This window comes from Aethalodelphis obliquidens, unplaced genomic scaffold (genome assembly GCF_003676395.1).
Source record: "Aethalodelphis obliquidens isolate GAN/ISIS:26980383/991018 unplaced genomic scaffold, ASM367639v1 scaffold83, whole genome shotgun sequence".
NCBI classification, from domain to species: domain Eukaryota; kingdom Metazoa; phylum Chordata; class Mammalia; order Artiodactyla; family Delphinidae; genus Aethalodelphis; species Aethalodelphis obliquidens.
In genome coordinates this window covers 6,122,097-6,136,954 of record NW_020838027.1, presented here as the reverse complement: position 1 = coordinate 6,136,954, position 14,858 = coordinate 6,122,097, and the positions used below count along the sequence as shown (strand labels likewise).

At 53.7% G+C, this 14,858-nt stretch overlaps 1 protein-coding gene across 1 annotated transcript; it reads left to right on the top strand.

Annotated features, from left to right (window-relative positions):
• The first annotated feature begins 5,150 nt into the window (after window positions 1-5,150).
• Window positions 5,151-9,812, top strand: MLF2 (myeloid leukemia factor 2). Its single transcript, XM_027093105.1, has 9 exons — window positions 5,151-5,340; window positions 5,917-5,994; window positions 6,251-6,377; window positions 6,634-6,669; window positions 7,308-7,361; window positions 7,744-7,872; window positions 8,037-8,196; window positions 8,821-9,033; window positions 9,277-9,812. Exons 2-8 carry the CDS (start codon window positions 5,945-5,947, stop codon window positions 9,006-9,008), a joined length of 744 nt encoding a protein of 247 aa, XP_026948906.1. The 5' UTR covers window positions 5,151-5,340; window positions 5,917-5,944; the 3' UTR covers window positions 9,009-9,033; window positions 9,277-9,812.
• Window positions 9,813-14,858: the final 5,046 nt, after the last annotated feature.

Sequence of the window (14,858 nt, the reverse complement as noted above, 5' to 3'; positions counted from 1 at the left end):
GCCCAGGTCTCAGGGGTCCTGTTCTCACTGAGTCTCCCTAAGCGACTCCATCACGCACCTCCAATGGTACAAGTCCCACTGCCAACACATACCTCAAACGCTGATGACTCTCAAACCCATATCTCCAGCGCCAGCTTCTCTCCTGAGTGCGAGTCATGACTCCAATTCCCTTCTGTCTTCTCTCCCTGGATCCTCCACAGCGCCTCAACCCCATGCCTTCCAACTGCAACTCCCCCATTTTTCTATTTCAGTTAAAGATCCCATCCCCCACCCATTTATTCATGCCAAGGGGTCATCCGAGACGCCGCTTCTTCCTTTCTTCCCTAGATCCTTCACATTTCACTTTCTAAAGGTTCCTTGAGCACCTCCTGTTCTCTCCAAGCCCAGTCCTGCCCGTGCTCCAAGGGTCAACATCACTCACTGACTTTAAGCTTAATTAATTTGGGTTTTCAATCATGATTTAAGAGTTTTTGTATCTTCAGCACCTACTGCTGTACCTGGCATATTGTAGAAGCTCAAAAATGTTTGCTGAAATACATAAACTGCTTTTCTACCTAAAATCTCACCTTCCGCTTGAAATGCTCTCCTGGCTGCCCTACCCCCCCCCCCCCCCCCCCCGAGGCACTCACGCCCTCTTCTGAACCACTTTTGCCGTTTTAATATACATCTTCCCATGGCGGCCTTCATCCCAGGATTATCATGGATTCCATGTCGGCAACACTCACTGGACTGTGAACCCTGTTGGGCAGAGACCGTGTCTTGTCTTTTCATCTCCAGCACCTTGCACTGTGCCTGGCGTATAGTAGGAGCTCCATAAATGTTTACTGACAGGAACTGCCACACAGGCAGCGCACACTTCAATCCTTAAAGCCCACGTTAATCATGAGACATGCTGCCTCCTTGGGGATGCCTTCTTGAAATGATCAACAGACAACAGGAAGTTCTTAAGACTTAAAACTCCACTGCTAATGCCAACCATTAACATTAGCATACCTGCCCAAGGTAGTCTAACATCTAATATCTTATGGTTGAACTAGGCATGGGATTCACGTATTCCTGTTGTCCTCCTCCTGCTTTGGGTGGCTAGCTTCTAAAGGGAAGACTGTCCACTCAGTTATCCAGTGTAGCCTTGTGGTTAGGATCACAATTTCAGCCAGACACAATTTCCATATGTTCTCAAGCTAATCCTATATGCACACAGTACAGTGTGGCAAGCAGAATGGTCATTTATTTCTCATTCAGTTGCCCAGGTCAGAAAACCCTGGGGTTATTCTTTTTTTTTCTTCTTTTCCGGCCATGCCTTGCGGCTCTCAGAGATCTTACTGCCCCGACCAGGGATTGAACCCAGGGCCACAGCAGTGAAGGCGCCAAATCCTAACCACTGGACCACCAGGGAACTCCCTCTGGAGTCATTCTTGACTCTTCTCCCTTGTACTGCATCCAACCATCAGCAGATTGTTAACTCCATCTTCAAAACATACCTAGAATCTGACCATTTCTCGCCTCCACTGTTTCTAACCTACTCTAAGCCATCTGGATATGGCTACAGCATGCTAATAGGTCCTCCTGTTTCTGCTGTGGTCCGCCCAATGGTCTATTCTCCGTACAACAGCCAGAGTGGTCCTTTGTAGGTCTTACAAAGTCCCACGGGATCTGGCTTCCTTCTTGCTCTGTGCCTTGTTTCTCACTACGGCTCTTCCTTTCATTCACATCAGTCTAGGCACATTGGCTTCTTTGTTCCGTGAACACACTAAGCATACTTCTGCCTCAGGGCCTTTGCACTTGCTTTTTCCTCTGCCCAGAATGCCTTAACCCCAGTCTGCTTAAGAGTCACCTTATCAATGAGGCCATCCCTAGTCACCCTAACAAGCAACTACCACCTCCCAGCTGCTTGCCTGTCCCTCTACCCAACTTCCAACCTGCTTTATTTTTCTCTCTGTGTATATCTCCAGAGCCAGAAACAGTTCCTGACACAGTAGGCATTCAATAAATATTTGTTGAATGGATGTGAATATAAAACAAACTGAAAAGCTGGTTTTTAAAAAACATGTTCCTGAGTCATTTTTCAATCTCACTCTGATCTGGTGTCCACTATACAACTCAGTCTCTCTACCTGGGGCAACTTAGTGCTAATTGTCAGGGTTTATCTCCCCCCCCACACACACATACAGATGCACACACACATACACAAATCACACCCATTCACGTTGGCTCAGGCTGGAATCCAGTCTCCCCTAACTCCATCATCGCCCCATCCTCACCCTGCTCCAATAGCCAACTGCCCTGGGATTGCTCCAGATGCGTGAGCTCACATCTAACAAGGGCCCCTTTTCTGTCCCAGCTCTACTCTCTCAAGGACTTCCTGACTTTGGCTCCATCAGATAAAGCAGTGAAGAGAAACCACTGTTTCTCTTCCTTCCCAACAATGCTTATCCCCTTTTGAGCTCAGCCTCACCCCTGGCAGGGCCCACCCTCCCTCCTACATCTTATCATCTACAGGAAACTCTGATGACTGAGGAATTTCTGTTCATCAGAATTCACTGGACAGAGACGTGAGAAAGGAAGGAAGGAGGGACAGAGGGAAGGAAGGAAGGAAGGAAGGAAGGGAGGAAGGAAGAAGGGGGGAGGGAGGGGGACGGAAGGGATGGGAAGGTGACGGAGAAGGAAGACAGACACAAACCATGTCTAGGTGACAGAAAGGTTACTTGTAAAATTACATTCCTTCAATTCCTGGAGTGGATGGCTGCCTGTATGGTCCACCGCTGGGCACTCTGAAAATGAGCTCTGCATTTCCTCCTTCATCCCCATCTGTTCAAGGATCTCTTTTTTTAAAAAAAATTATTTATTTATTTTGGGTGCGCTGGGTCTTCGATGCTGCACGCGGGTTTCTCTAGTTGTGGCGAGCGGGGGCTACTCTTCCTTGTGGTGAGCGGGCTTCTCATTGCGGTGGCTTCTCCTGTTGCGGAGCACGGGCTCTAGACATGCGGGCTTCAGTAGCTGTCGCACGTGGGCTCAGTAGTTGTGGCTCACAGGGCTCTAGAGCACAGGCTCAGTAGTTGTGGCACATGGGCTTAGTTGCTCCGCGGCATGTAGGATCTTCTCGGACCAGGGCTCAAACCCGTGTCCCCTGCATTGGCAGGCAGATTCTTAACCACTGTGCCACCAGGGAAGTCCCAAGGATCTCTTTTTAACCTGAGACAAAGCCCAGGTCATAGTTAGATGCTAAACTGTAATTTGTAAATATTGCTAGGAGAGGTAATTGATTTAAAATCATGCAAAGGTAAAAATGACTGATAAACCAGATTTTTTTCTTTAATTTCATTTTCTTGGCCACACCGTGCGGCATGCGGGATCTTAGTTCCCTGACAAGGGATCAAACCCGTGCCCCCTGCAGTGGAAGTGCAAAGTCTTAACCACTGGACCACCAGGGAAGTCCCTGATATCAGATTCTTAAGTCTTGGAAGGAAAAAGAGAAAGAGCTCTAGACACCTAAAGGCAGTAGGTAGAGGATACAAGGTAATGGAAAAAGACCAAAGGAGGAGGCTAGAAGCTAAGCTGCATCTCCTAGGCATCTCTGCGGAAGGCTGGACATGAAATGAGGAGGGAGAGGCTGGAAGGTAAGGCCCACTCTTCCTTAAGGCTGGGCTGCAGAACTCTCCTGGGACAACTCTTGATCACATGTCAAAATGCTTTTGTTTGGGAGCAAGAGGAAAAGGGGCACTTGCATGGCGGCATGTTTAGAGATAAGAACATCTGGAAGATAAAAGATTTTACTAAGTCTCTTCCCCAGAAATATCAATGGAAAATACATTTTCTTATTTTTCTGTCTTTGGCTTTAACTTTGCCAGTCTGCCAGCTTCTAATTTCTCTCTGTTCCCCTCTGCCTCCACTATTGTGTTTTTCCTCTTTAATAATGATCAAGTCCAAAGAAACCTAAGAAGCCCCGCTCCCACCACCTTCTCCTGAGTCACCAGGGACCCCCTTCACTTCCTTCCCCAGGGAAGTGCTGGGGATGGGAACAAGCCTCTCTCACAGGCCCACAGATGTCAGGCCCGCTAACGTGGCTAGCGGCCAGTGTAAAGAACCAGGAGAGCTGGAGTCTGGAGGGGTCCGGTCTAAAGTCCACCCCGGACAGTCCAAATCCCCTGACACCCAGGGGGAAGGGGCCCTTCCCTCCAGTTGGGCCAGATTTTATGCAAGACATTTAGTATGTCAAAGTGTCAGTCTTTGGCCTTCGAGTCCAGTCAGGTCTCCTGGGCCTGTCTGCAACTCTGCCCCTGGGTGAGCTTGGTTAATGGAGCGCTCCACCCCTTTCTTCTCCCAAACGTTAGACCCTTGACCTACCTACCTACTTGTCTCGAGGCAAGAAAAGATCAGTGCGGACTGGGAGCTCCAGAGGATACAGGAGTTAGAGAAGAGAAAGCGGAGATTGGCATTAAACCAAAAGGTTTCAGAACTAGGGCCTCTCCCCAGTGTGACCCTTCACAGCAGGGTAACTGAGGGGGGGTCCGGGAGCCTCGCCAACGCCAGTTCCCAAGGGGCTGCACTTCTAGCCTGGCCGCAGAGCGCCATCTGGCGGCCGGTCCCCAACCTGGATTCTTTTTGCCCCAGCCCGAGTTCTCGAAGCCAGAGGAAGACCTGGGCAGAACTGTCACCTCCTCTCCTACGTCACTCCGAGGGCCCCGCCCCTGCCTGGAACGCGCCTCCTCTCGAGGGGACTGGCCCTAGCGCCTCCCCCGTAGAACTGCCGCCCTTCCTCCCTCTTGGGATGAAAGCTTCCCGGGTAGAAATCTGCTTATTGCTCCCCCAGGGATCCGCCCCACCTCGTGGGGCCCGTGAGGAGCCTGCCCTCCCCCATGGGAATCTGCCCGCGTCCTCTTCCGTCTTCCTCCCCTCGCGGCGATGGACTCCTCTGCTCCTCCCCCACACCCTTAAAGGGAGCCTCCTCCAGTCCACAGGACCCAAATCCAGGTTACTAACGAGGCCTCCCCGCCCCTGGTCCCGGAAGACTCCGCGACTCCCTGCTCCGCGGCCCGGGAGCCAGCCTCGCGCACGCGCGCGCTCGCGCGCGCGCCACAAGCCCGCTCGTGGGCGGAGCTCCACAGGCCCAAGGGGGTGGGCTGTCCCATCGTGACGTCACTTCCGCCCGGGCCTGGCCGGGGCTCGGGCTCAGTGGGCCGAGGAGGGGCACAGAGGTGGCGGCTGTGTAAGGAGACTGTTCGGGAGGCCGAGGAGCTCACGCCCGGACCAATCCCGCGTCCCGGGCCGCAAGCCCCGATCCTGCCGCGCACCGAGAGGCGAGACCGGCCGGATGGGCCGCTGAGTCCGGATCGGGGACCGGTGAGGCTCAAGCGGAGCGGGCAGCCGGTCCGGTGTGGGAGCGGCCCGTGGGGCTGCAGGGACCCCGGGAGCCTGGGTTGCGGGGAGGGAGCGGGTCAAGCCTGCCTCCTGCTCGCCCGGCAGGGAGGCAGGGCCTGGGGGGGTGCCGCCGCCAGGCGCGGAGGGGACGGTGAGGCCCGCCCGGGGGAGGCCTGGCGGCGGCCGAGTGTGAAGAGGGGGCGGGGTGGGGGTCATTAATGCGGGCGGAGGGCCGGCACTTGGGATTCGCCTGCGGAAAGGTGGCGTCGGGGGAAAGGGAGTATGCTTCTGGCCAGGGCTTTGGGAAGAGGATGGCTCTGAGTGGGGGAGGCAGAAAACAGGCTTGGAAAAATTTTCCATGGTCCTCCTTCGGGGAGAGGTTTGAAGAGCTGTGCTTTCCCTAGAGGGTGATGTTGAACACCTGCAGAAGGGTCTCCCTGGAGTTTGGGGGGCCAGTTCCAGTATTTGGAAAGGGACCATGCTCTGAGAGTCCCTGCCCTGAGCGGGTGTGCGAAAAGCCTGGCCGCCTCCAACATTTGAGCCTCCACATCTTCACAGTGTGGAGCCCCCTGGAGCTAAAATCAGGATGTTCCGCTTCATGAGGGACGTGGAGCCTGAGGACCCCATGTTCCTGATGTGAGTATCCATCCCCTCCCCCTCCTACTCTGGAGCACGCATCCGCTCCACTTTAGGTCTCTGACTAGTTGAGCCAGACATCTGGGCTCGTCGCGGGCACTGATCACAACTTGGTGGCCACTCAGCCCCAGCTCAGACTTCGAGGGGAAATCTGTGCCGCTGGTTCCCTATGGCTCTTTTCTTCGGGGGAGGGGCGGGTGGGAGGTGCTGACTGCTGGCCCTTCTGCCACCCGCACCGTATATACTCCCTGCACAGGGACCCCTTTGCCATTCACCGTCAGCACATGAACCGGATGTTGTCGGGCGGCTTTGGATACAGCCCCTTCCTCAGCATCACGGATGGCAGCATGCCAGGGACCAGGCCTGCCAGCCGCAGGATGCAGGTAATGGTGCTGCAACAGACCTGAGACCCGAGAAGAGGTTGGCGCGTGGTCAGTAAAGTGCTTGATTTTCCTTGCACGACGGCCCACTTAGCAAGTAGGATGCCTTCTAGGAGTGGGGAAAGGGGTCTGGAAAAACAGGCTTTGTGATCCCCTTTTGAGAGGAGGATGGAAAAGCAGCAGAGGCCATGGGCTTGGTTTGGGGTGGTAATGAGATAGGATGTGGCCCCTAATTTCTGTTCCTTACGTCTTCCTGTAGGCTGGGGCTGTCTCCCCCTTCGGGATGCTGGGAATGGTAAGTCCTCATCTCCTTGCGTCCTTCCATCTCAGACATGCTCTATACCCTTAGATATTATTTCCAAATGTGCCTCTTTGGATAGCCTTATGGGTAACCCTAGAATCCTCGTGTAGTGTTCACAGAGCTCTGGGCCTGGTGTGTGCTGAGTCCTGTGAGTTCACGATGCTAACTTACTGGCTCCTGTATTTCTAGGAGCGGTACCCATCAGGAAGATATCATTGCCTGATATAATTGTTCTTTTGAGGAAGGAGGTGCTGTTGAAAGGCCAACTAGAGATGGCTTGTAGAAGATTTTTCTACAGTTTCAGAACCAACCCCTTATAGGTTAGAATCCAGTGACATTGGCTTGCTTCCTAAAGGTAGGAGGAAATAGGGCAGCCAGGAGAAGGAACATGGGATCAGAGCAGCCACAGAGACTGAGGAGGAGGAGGAGGAGGGCAGCGGCATATAGGAGGAGAAGCGTGGAGAGAAGCACGCCTGTTCTGGACCTGTTCACGAGGAATGAGGAAGAGCAGTTGCTAGATGTGAAGGAAAGGGAGAGAGGGAACGTGTAGCTATGTAGCCCGTGGGAGCCTGAGCGCGCCCACCTCTGATCGTGGCCCTGCTTTCTGACTCTGTTTTCCGTCTCTGCTCCAGTCGGGCGGCTTCATGGACATGTTTGGGATGATGAACGACATGATTGGGAACATGGTGAGACCCTTGCCCTATCCCATCCCCTTCCCTGGCCCTGTTCCCAGTGATGGCTGGCAACACCTTGAGTCCCCAGAGGCGGGAGTGGGGAAGGGCGTACTTGTGGAGTGTGCAAGCTGGATAAGGCCACTGGACCCGGAGAGTGCGGGTTCCTGAGTGGGAAGCAGCAGTGCACCTTATGAAGCGTGCACTTAAGGCTCCATCGCTTCAGGTCCTTCTGGCGTGTTGTTGGACTCAGAGGAATTTGGGGGGTAATGATGAGTCCTGATGTTTTCACATTTTGTGAGAAAGATATGGGCAGGCACAGGTGGCCGAAGGGAGGGATCCCTTCCCCGGAGGCGAACCCTCCCCACACAGCCCTGCTGTTCCCTTCCGTCCTCAGGAGCACATGACAGCTGGAGGTAACTGCCAGACCTTTTCATCCTCCACTGTCATTTCCTACTCCAATACGGGCGCCGGCGCACCCAAGGTCTACCAAGAGACGGCAGAGATGCGCTCGGCCCCAGGCGGGGTGAGTTGGAGGGCTCCTCCTGTCCCAGAGGAGGCACGATCGGATGGCCCCCACAGAAATCCTGGCTGCTTTTTTCAGGATTGGGTCCCGGGCGGCCTTTCTGGGCTGGTGTAGCCGGGCTTTGGAAGGAGCCGCTGAGTGTGCCATGCTCTGCCTCCCCCTAGATCCGGGAGACTCGGAGGACTGTACGGGACTCGGACAGTGGGCTGGAGCAGATGTCCATTGGGCATCACATCCGAGACAGGGCTCACATCCTGCAGCGCTCCCGAAACCACCGCACGGGGGACCAGGAGGAGCGGCAGGACTATATCAACCTGGATGAGAGTGAGCCTTCCTTCCCGCCGCGCGGCCGGCCCGCTTCCCGGCGGCCGGCCCGCTTCCCGGCCGCCGGCAGCCCCTGCCCCGGTCCCGTGAGCCGGGAGATAGCAGCTGTCTCTTCCTGCCTCCGTAGCTATTTCTTGGGCAAGGTTATGGATGAGCCCCATGTTCTTAACTTCCTCGAAGCTTTTTTGTCAGCTTAGGGCTAAGTCAGTGCCGGCAGCGTCCTCACCGCGCAAGGCAAACTTTGTCACCTGAGTCAGATACTGATAGTAATCTACCCGTCTCCATCTGGATCCGTTGTTTTAGTTCTTCTTACTTATTTCTTAGAAGTCGACAAATATTTATTAAATACTTACAGTGTGTGCGTGGGACTGCACTAAGTAACTAATTATCCCATTCCTGACTGCCTCCATGCTGCCAGGAGCCCTGATTGCCTCCATTGCGTCCATGCTTCCAGGAGCCATGTTGAATCCAAAATTGCTAAATAAGTCGCTTCCCTTCCCCAGCACGTCCCCCCACACAGCCTTTCAGCCTTCGCCCTGGGTTTTGGTCGTGAGCCACCCCGGGTCTGCCCCGGGAAGCCAGGTGGTACACAGGTGTCGCGTGTGGTCTCCGTGTCCTCCCCAGGTGAGGCCGCCGCCTTTGATGATGAGTGGCGGAGGGAGACTTCCCGATACCGGCAGCAGCGCCCCCTGGAATTTCGGAGGCACGAGGCTTCAGGCGGTGGGGGGCGGAGGGCTGAGGGGCCTCCCCGCCTGGCCATCCAGGGACCCGAGGACTCCCCGTCTCGACAGTCCCGCCGCTATGACTGGTGAGGGCCCCGGGCCCTCGGCCTCTCGTGTAAGTACTGGGGGGGCTGAGGCCTCAGGCATGGGTGGGGGTGGGGAGCGTGTGGTACTCGGCCCTCAGCCTTGAGGCAGAAGCAGCCCACGTGTCCAGCAAACACCGCCTTTGACAGTCAAAGTTTTAGTTGGTACGGAAGGACAGAAGAGTGTCCTCACCGGAATAAGGGATGAGACACCACCCCTGGCTTTTATATTTTGTCTTCCTTTTGACTTGTGCTCATCTCTTTTCCCCCTCCAGGTACGGGCTGAGAGGCTGAGAAATCATCCCCTGAAATAACTTTTCCTCTTCCACTCCCACTCCCAATTTAATATTAAATTAACAGGCCCGCTGGCCCCCACCTCTCCCTGGGGGTCTCAGCGAGAACCTTTCACTCCCCCTTTACCTACGTTTTCCTTCTTTAATCTCCTTGCCGCGATGGCTCCACTTCTGTATCCACTAACTTGACTTTTCACTTTGCTGCCCCATCTCGGAAACTCCTTCCCTCCCCCACTCTACCCCTGCCATGCATCGAAGGGGCTTTTGGGGTGGGCTCTGGGTTTAGGGGCCTCAGTGACCCTGGATCTTTGCCCACCTCCTCCCCAGATTCCCCGCTGCAGGGGCCATAGCCCTGGTCCAGGGCTGTGTGTGGTGGGAAGAACCGGTTCCCAACCCAGTCTCCCTTCCCAGCCGCTACGCAACATAAAAATCTGCCCCACGTCCTTCTCTGCCTTTATTTTTTGATTTGTGCAGCTTGTAACTAGGTGTTTATGGAATAAAGGAGAATGGAGAAAAGACCAAGTAGGATTCTGGCATTACTTTTTTTTCTTTTAACTTATTTTACTGAGATGCCGTTGATCTACAGTGCTGTGTCTGGCTTCACTTTTGCTCTTTTCCCTGTTCAATTTCAACCCTCCCGTCTCCTTCTGGTCACCTTACTTTCCCTCTGTCTCTGTGCGTGGCCTCCTTAACTCAAGTCCAAGCCCAGCACCTCAGTGGTACCGCAGTGGGGCTGTCAGAGCTCTGGTGGGCGAGAAGCCGCAGCGGATGCGGCCAGGCTGGGCCGGGGGCGAGACCAGCGGCGGCTGTCCTGCCAGCTCCCTCGCTGTCACTGTACCTTCGCTCATCGGGGGGATCACGGGGCATACCTGTAGGCACCTGAGGAGCTTTCTGCCCCTTGTCCTTGGGCTTCTTTCTGGCCTGCACTGTGGGCGGGAACACTTGGGGTGCAGAGCAGGAAGAAGCCCAGACAACCCCACGCGGGTCTTCAGAGGGGAGGAACTCGGGTCAGCAGCGTTCTTCAAACCCTGCAGCCCCAGTTGTTGAGAACTTGAGCCCGGGGAAGGAGACCAGGGAAGAAAACTAGCCTGGAACCTGAGCAGCATTGGACGGGCACGAGGCACTCAAATTTCTCAAGACGCTCCTCCCTGCTCGACCCGGCTCAGCAAACGGGTCGCTCTGTTCCTCCTGGGGACTCTTCAGTGGTGGCAAGTGCTTGTGAGAGTCCGAGGGCAGTTTCTGCTCCATAAACATCTTCTGTCCTTGTCAGTGGGTAAATCAAAGGCAAAAACAGCCCGCTCGAGGCCCCAGGTCCTCTCAGGGAAGGGGATTTTCCCCACGTCCTTGATGGACAAACAGGTTCAAGAGGATTTGTCCATCCTGATGACGTAGAAGGCATAAGGAGCAGACTATAGAAATCAGAAAGTGTCTGAGTATCTACAGAGTTTATTTCTGGGGCATTTGAAAAAACTCACAGCCAAAGAGTTTCCGAGGGATAGATATTAACAGTCTTTGTAAACTATGACATCACACAAATGTTTATTTTTGAATTTTATATATATGTACATACACATATATGTCAATGTGTGTATCCATCTATTTATTTGTGTTTATATATTTATGTTGTTGTTGTTATATGCCTTACCATTTTGACTTCTGTATAAGGTCAGAAGTCTGGCTCCATGGTGCAGCCTGGGGGGTAAGCATCAATCTATAGCAGCTCTGAATATTAAAGATGGTTATATGTTATGTTGATCAAGTCAGAAGCTACTTTTCTGAAAAAGGGACTGTTTGATTTGCCTTTAGACCAAATTGAAGAATTCATGTATTAGAGCAGCTCTAACTCATGTTATGCTGCAATGAATTAAAGATAAATTTAAATTTTAAAAAAACAAAAGAGGATTTTTCTAGTCTCTCAACAAGCAGAGACAAAGGTGAGCTTGGCCAGCAGGCACTGACGTCCTATCCAGGGCAGGTACTGAGTCAGTAAACAGGCCACTAACGATGCTCCACCAGGGTCAACGGAACCAACCCAGTGGCTAAGAGAATCCGGGAATCCCAGAAGTCAAACAGGCAGAGGGAATTCCTCTCCGCCTGGGTCCTGAACTGTGGATGATGGAGCTCAAAGCGCCCACAGCCCTCAGCTTCCGGTGTAACCTGTGCTCTGTCCAGATTGCACATGGCTCCTCCCTCTGGGTGTGGGAGGAGCTGTCGTCAGTCCCTTGACAGGCGGCTCAGCTCTGCCACCAGCCCAGTCATTTGTCCTTGGGCAGGTCCCTCCCATCCCTGGACCTCAGCTGTGGGGTCCCTTCTCACGACAGCTCAAGCCCAACCTCTCAACCTGGATTCCATTCCCAGTGCCCATGCTCCTGGGCACAGTTCGGAGTAGGGACTGGAGCAGGACAGGGGCTGCCCTGGTTTCCATCCAGGTGAGTCATCCAGTGCTTCACAGGCTTTCATTTGGGTCCTGGCTTCAGACACAGAAACCAACCAGTTTCCACTCCTGATCCCTGCTCTTGGGCGAGGACCACCCTGCTGCCCAGCATGTATTCGTAGGGCCCGTGACAGCATTTTTCAGCAAGGGTACGTGGTGGGGCATTGGGTGTTGGCAAAGTTGAGTGAGACGCTCTAGAACCAGCCCCCTGGCCCTTTCCTGACCTGTCTACCATGTGGGGTGAGAGCCGGGGAGCAGACACAGGAAAGGACTCTCAGGAAGAATGCTGACACTTTACTTCCAGGTCTGCGTCCGGAATGGCCCCGCCTCATTCACAATGCCCAGCCACAACCCCCTCCCGCTCAGTCCTCTGCCTGACAGGTGTCCAGGGCACATGGCCACACTTGGGCTATTTCCCCCACCCCAGAAAATTACAGGTTGGGAGAGGCTGATACTTGGTGGGAGGCTGTGAATTAAAGGAGTGAAATTACAACTACAGACTGGTACAAGCAAGCCCGGGCCACGCTGCTTACCTCTGACCCTGACGAAGAGTCTTAATCTCTCAACGTCGGTTTCCTGCTTTGTAAAATGGGCCTTTTTCTAGGCTCTGGTGGCAGTGGGGACATGGATTCATACCTCAGAATTATGAGAATTAGGTGAGTTAGTACAGAGGAAGCATTTGACACAGTGCACAGGATGGATGTCTGATTTCGCCCCCATTACCCTGCCCCTGTCCTGCACCTTCAGTGCTCTAGGGTGGCCCTCATGCCCGGTTCCATCCTCAGGACCCCTGAGATACCTTCAGACACAGCCTCGAAATGGTCTTACTGGCTTTGCATCAGCCTCCGTTCTCCCAGCTACCGACTATTATCTTTCACCCTTTCATGCTTCACAGACCAACATGTAGAAATGTTTGGGGCTGTGCTGACCCAGTCCTGCTTGCAGTTTGGGAGTTTTCCCCTCCTAGGGTAACAGGGCCTCAAGTCCTAGTCACACCCTTTACCCAATTCCCCCTTCCTCTGCTCAGTGCCCAAGTCCTATAACCAGGTTACCCAGAGAACCAGGAGCTGATCCACAAGAAGAACCCAGGGTCTGGTCTCCCAGCCCCCATATTTCAAGTCCATTTAACTCTACAGACCTGTCCTGCCTCGATGCCCTGAGTTTTAGGAATGGGTCATTCCCACGCTGAGGGAGAAGCAAGGGTCAAGGATTCCTTCTCCCAGGCCACTGCAGTGGGTCGGGGTAAGGAAAAGTTACCCTTAACCTCTCTCCCTCTTAGACATCAGTGGGTTCTTCAGACAGGAGAAGCGGGAGCCAGATGTGGCGGCACTAGGAGGGAGATGAAGACGGATAGGCACAGGAGGCACCAAGAGGTAAGAAACGAGCACGGAGATGGGGCACAGGGAGAGACCTGGTGTAGCTGCTCCCCAAAGGAGCCTCCCAACTAGCCTCTATCCCCAGGGAGAGCCTGCGGGGGGGCAGGGAGCTGGTGTGGCTTAAGGGAAGGGTACCTGAGGGGCCGGGGGTGCAGAAGCTGGCAGAGCTGTGGTAAGAAGGTGGGCCTGAAGCCCCTCTCTGCAGAGAGTGCTGACGGGCTCTGAGCCCCCCCAGCCTCAGTGTCTGGCCTTAAACAGTATCTCCAGGGAGACAGGGAGAAGCAGGGAGTCCTTCCCCTTCTGGGCTCCGCCCCGCTCCCCACACACACACCCCGCCCCGCTCTGGACCATCCGTGAGAGGAGCTGGGTCAGCAGTCAGGGTCGCTTGAGCTTTTTGTCTGCCTTTTGTGACTCTTCTTCCCTGAAGGCTTATCTTGAAGATGGGAATAGGGTGCTGCCCTGGTTTCTCCCAGCATCCATCCCACCCTCTTCATCTTCTCTGTCACCTGCCACCTGGATGACTTGCAGGTTCTGAACAATTATCCCCAAGATGTTAGTGTCCTCCAGCCGGGAGACCAACTAAGTGTCTGAAGGTGTGCAGCCAGGACATTTGGACACATGAAGCTGGAAGATGGGAGAGAAGCGGGCATGAGAAAGGGCCGCAGAGGTGGGATTGAGTCTCTAAAAGAAGGAGCAGAAATACCCTGGGAAAGGTCAAGGTGACACTGATGTGGGAAATGGTCTGATGAAAGTAAACAAAGCTAGATTCTTAGAAAACCACTGGTGAGGGACTTCCCTGGCGGTCCAGTGGTTAAGACCGTGCTTCCACACGGGGGGCACAGGTTCGATCCCTGGTCAGGGAACTAAGATCCCGCATGCCCCACAGTACGCCATCCGCCCCCACCACTGGTGAACTTAGTTAAAGATATCCTAGATTTGGGGTGGGGGGGATTCCCAATTCACAGGGAATGTGGCACAGAAGCTGATTCTCAATACAGATAGAACTTAATTCAAGCAAACCCAGTATATGATATAAATAGCAATGTTAGAGTTGAAATAGACCTCTGAGATCGCCTTCTCTGGACGGTCCCCAAAGTGGCAGCAGATCAGAATTACCAGCCCAGACCCACTAAAGCAGAATCTCGAGGCTGGAGAGAATTCCAGTGCAGCTTAGCAACGATTACAGATACCATCCAAACCTGCTCCCATTTTATTGCTAAGTGACAGGTGACTTGTTGAACACCATACAGCTACCTAGCAGCACTCAAGAGCCAGGACTCCAAGTCCAGACTGACACAAATGATACTAATATGCGGTACAGCGTGATTCACCATGGGGGCCCTTTAGATAGAAAGTTCCTGGAGGATTTTTCTTTTTTCTTTTTGTTTTGGCCTCGTGGCCTGCAGGATCTTAGTTCCCTGACCAGGGATCCAACCTGTGCGCCCTGCATTGAAAGTGCGGAGTCTTATCCACTGGACCTCCAGGGAAGTCCCCCCACTTGATGATCTTTTTAAATTTCAAATTTATATTAACATTTACCCAAGTAATAGCATAGTGTTTAAAACGATGGATGCCGGCAGCCCAGCATGTCCGTTTTTTTTCAATATTTTTTTTAACATACAATAAAATTTCCGTGTGTGTGTTCTTTGAGTTTGAACACGTGCAGATGTGTGTAAGCACCACCGCCATCAGGACCGCAACGGTCCCATCACCCCCAAACCCCCTCCTGCCGCTCCTTGGCGGCCACCCCTCCC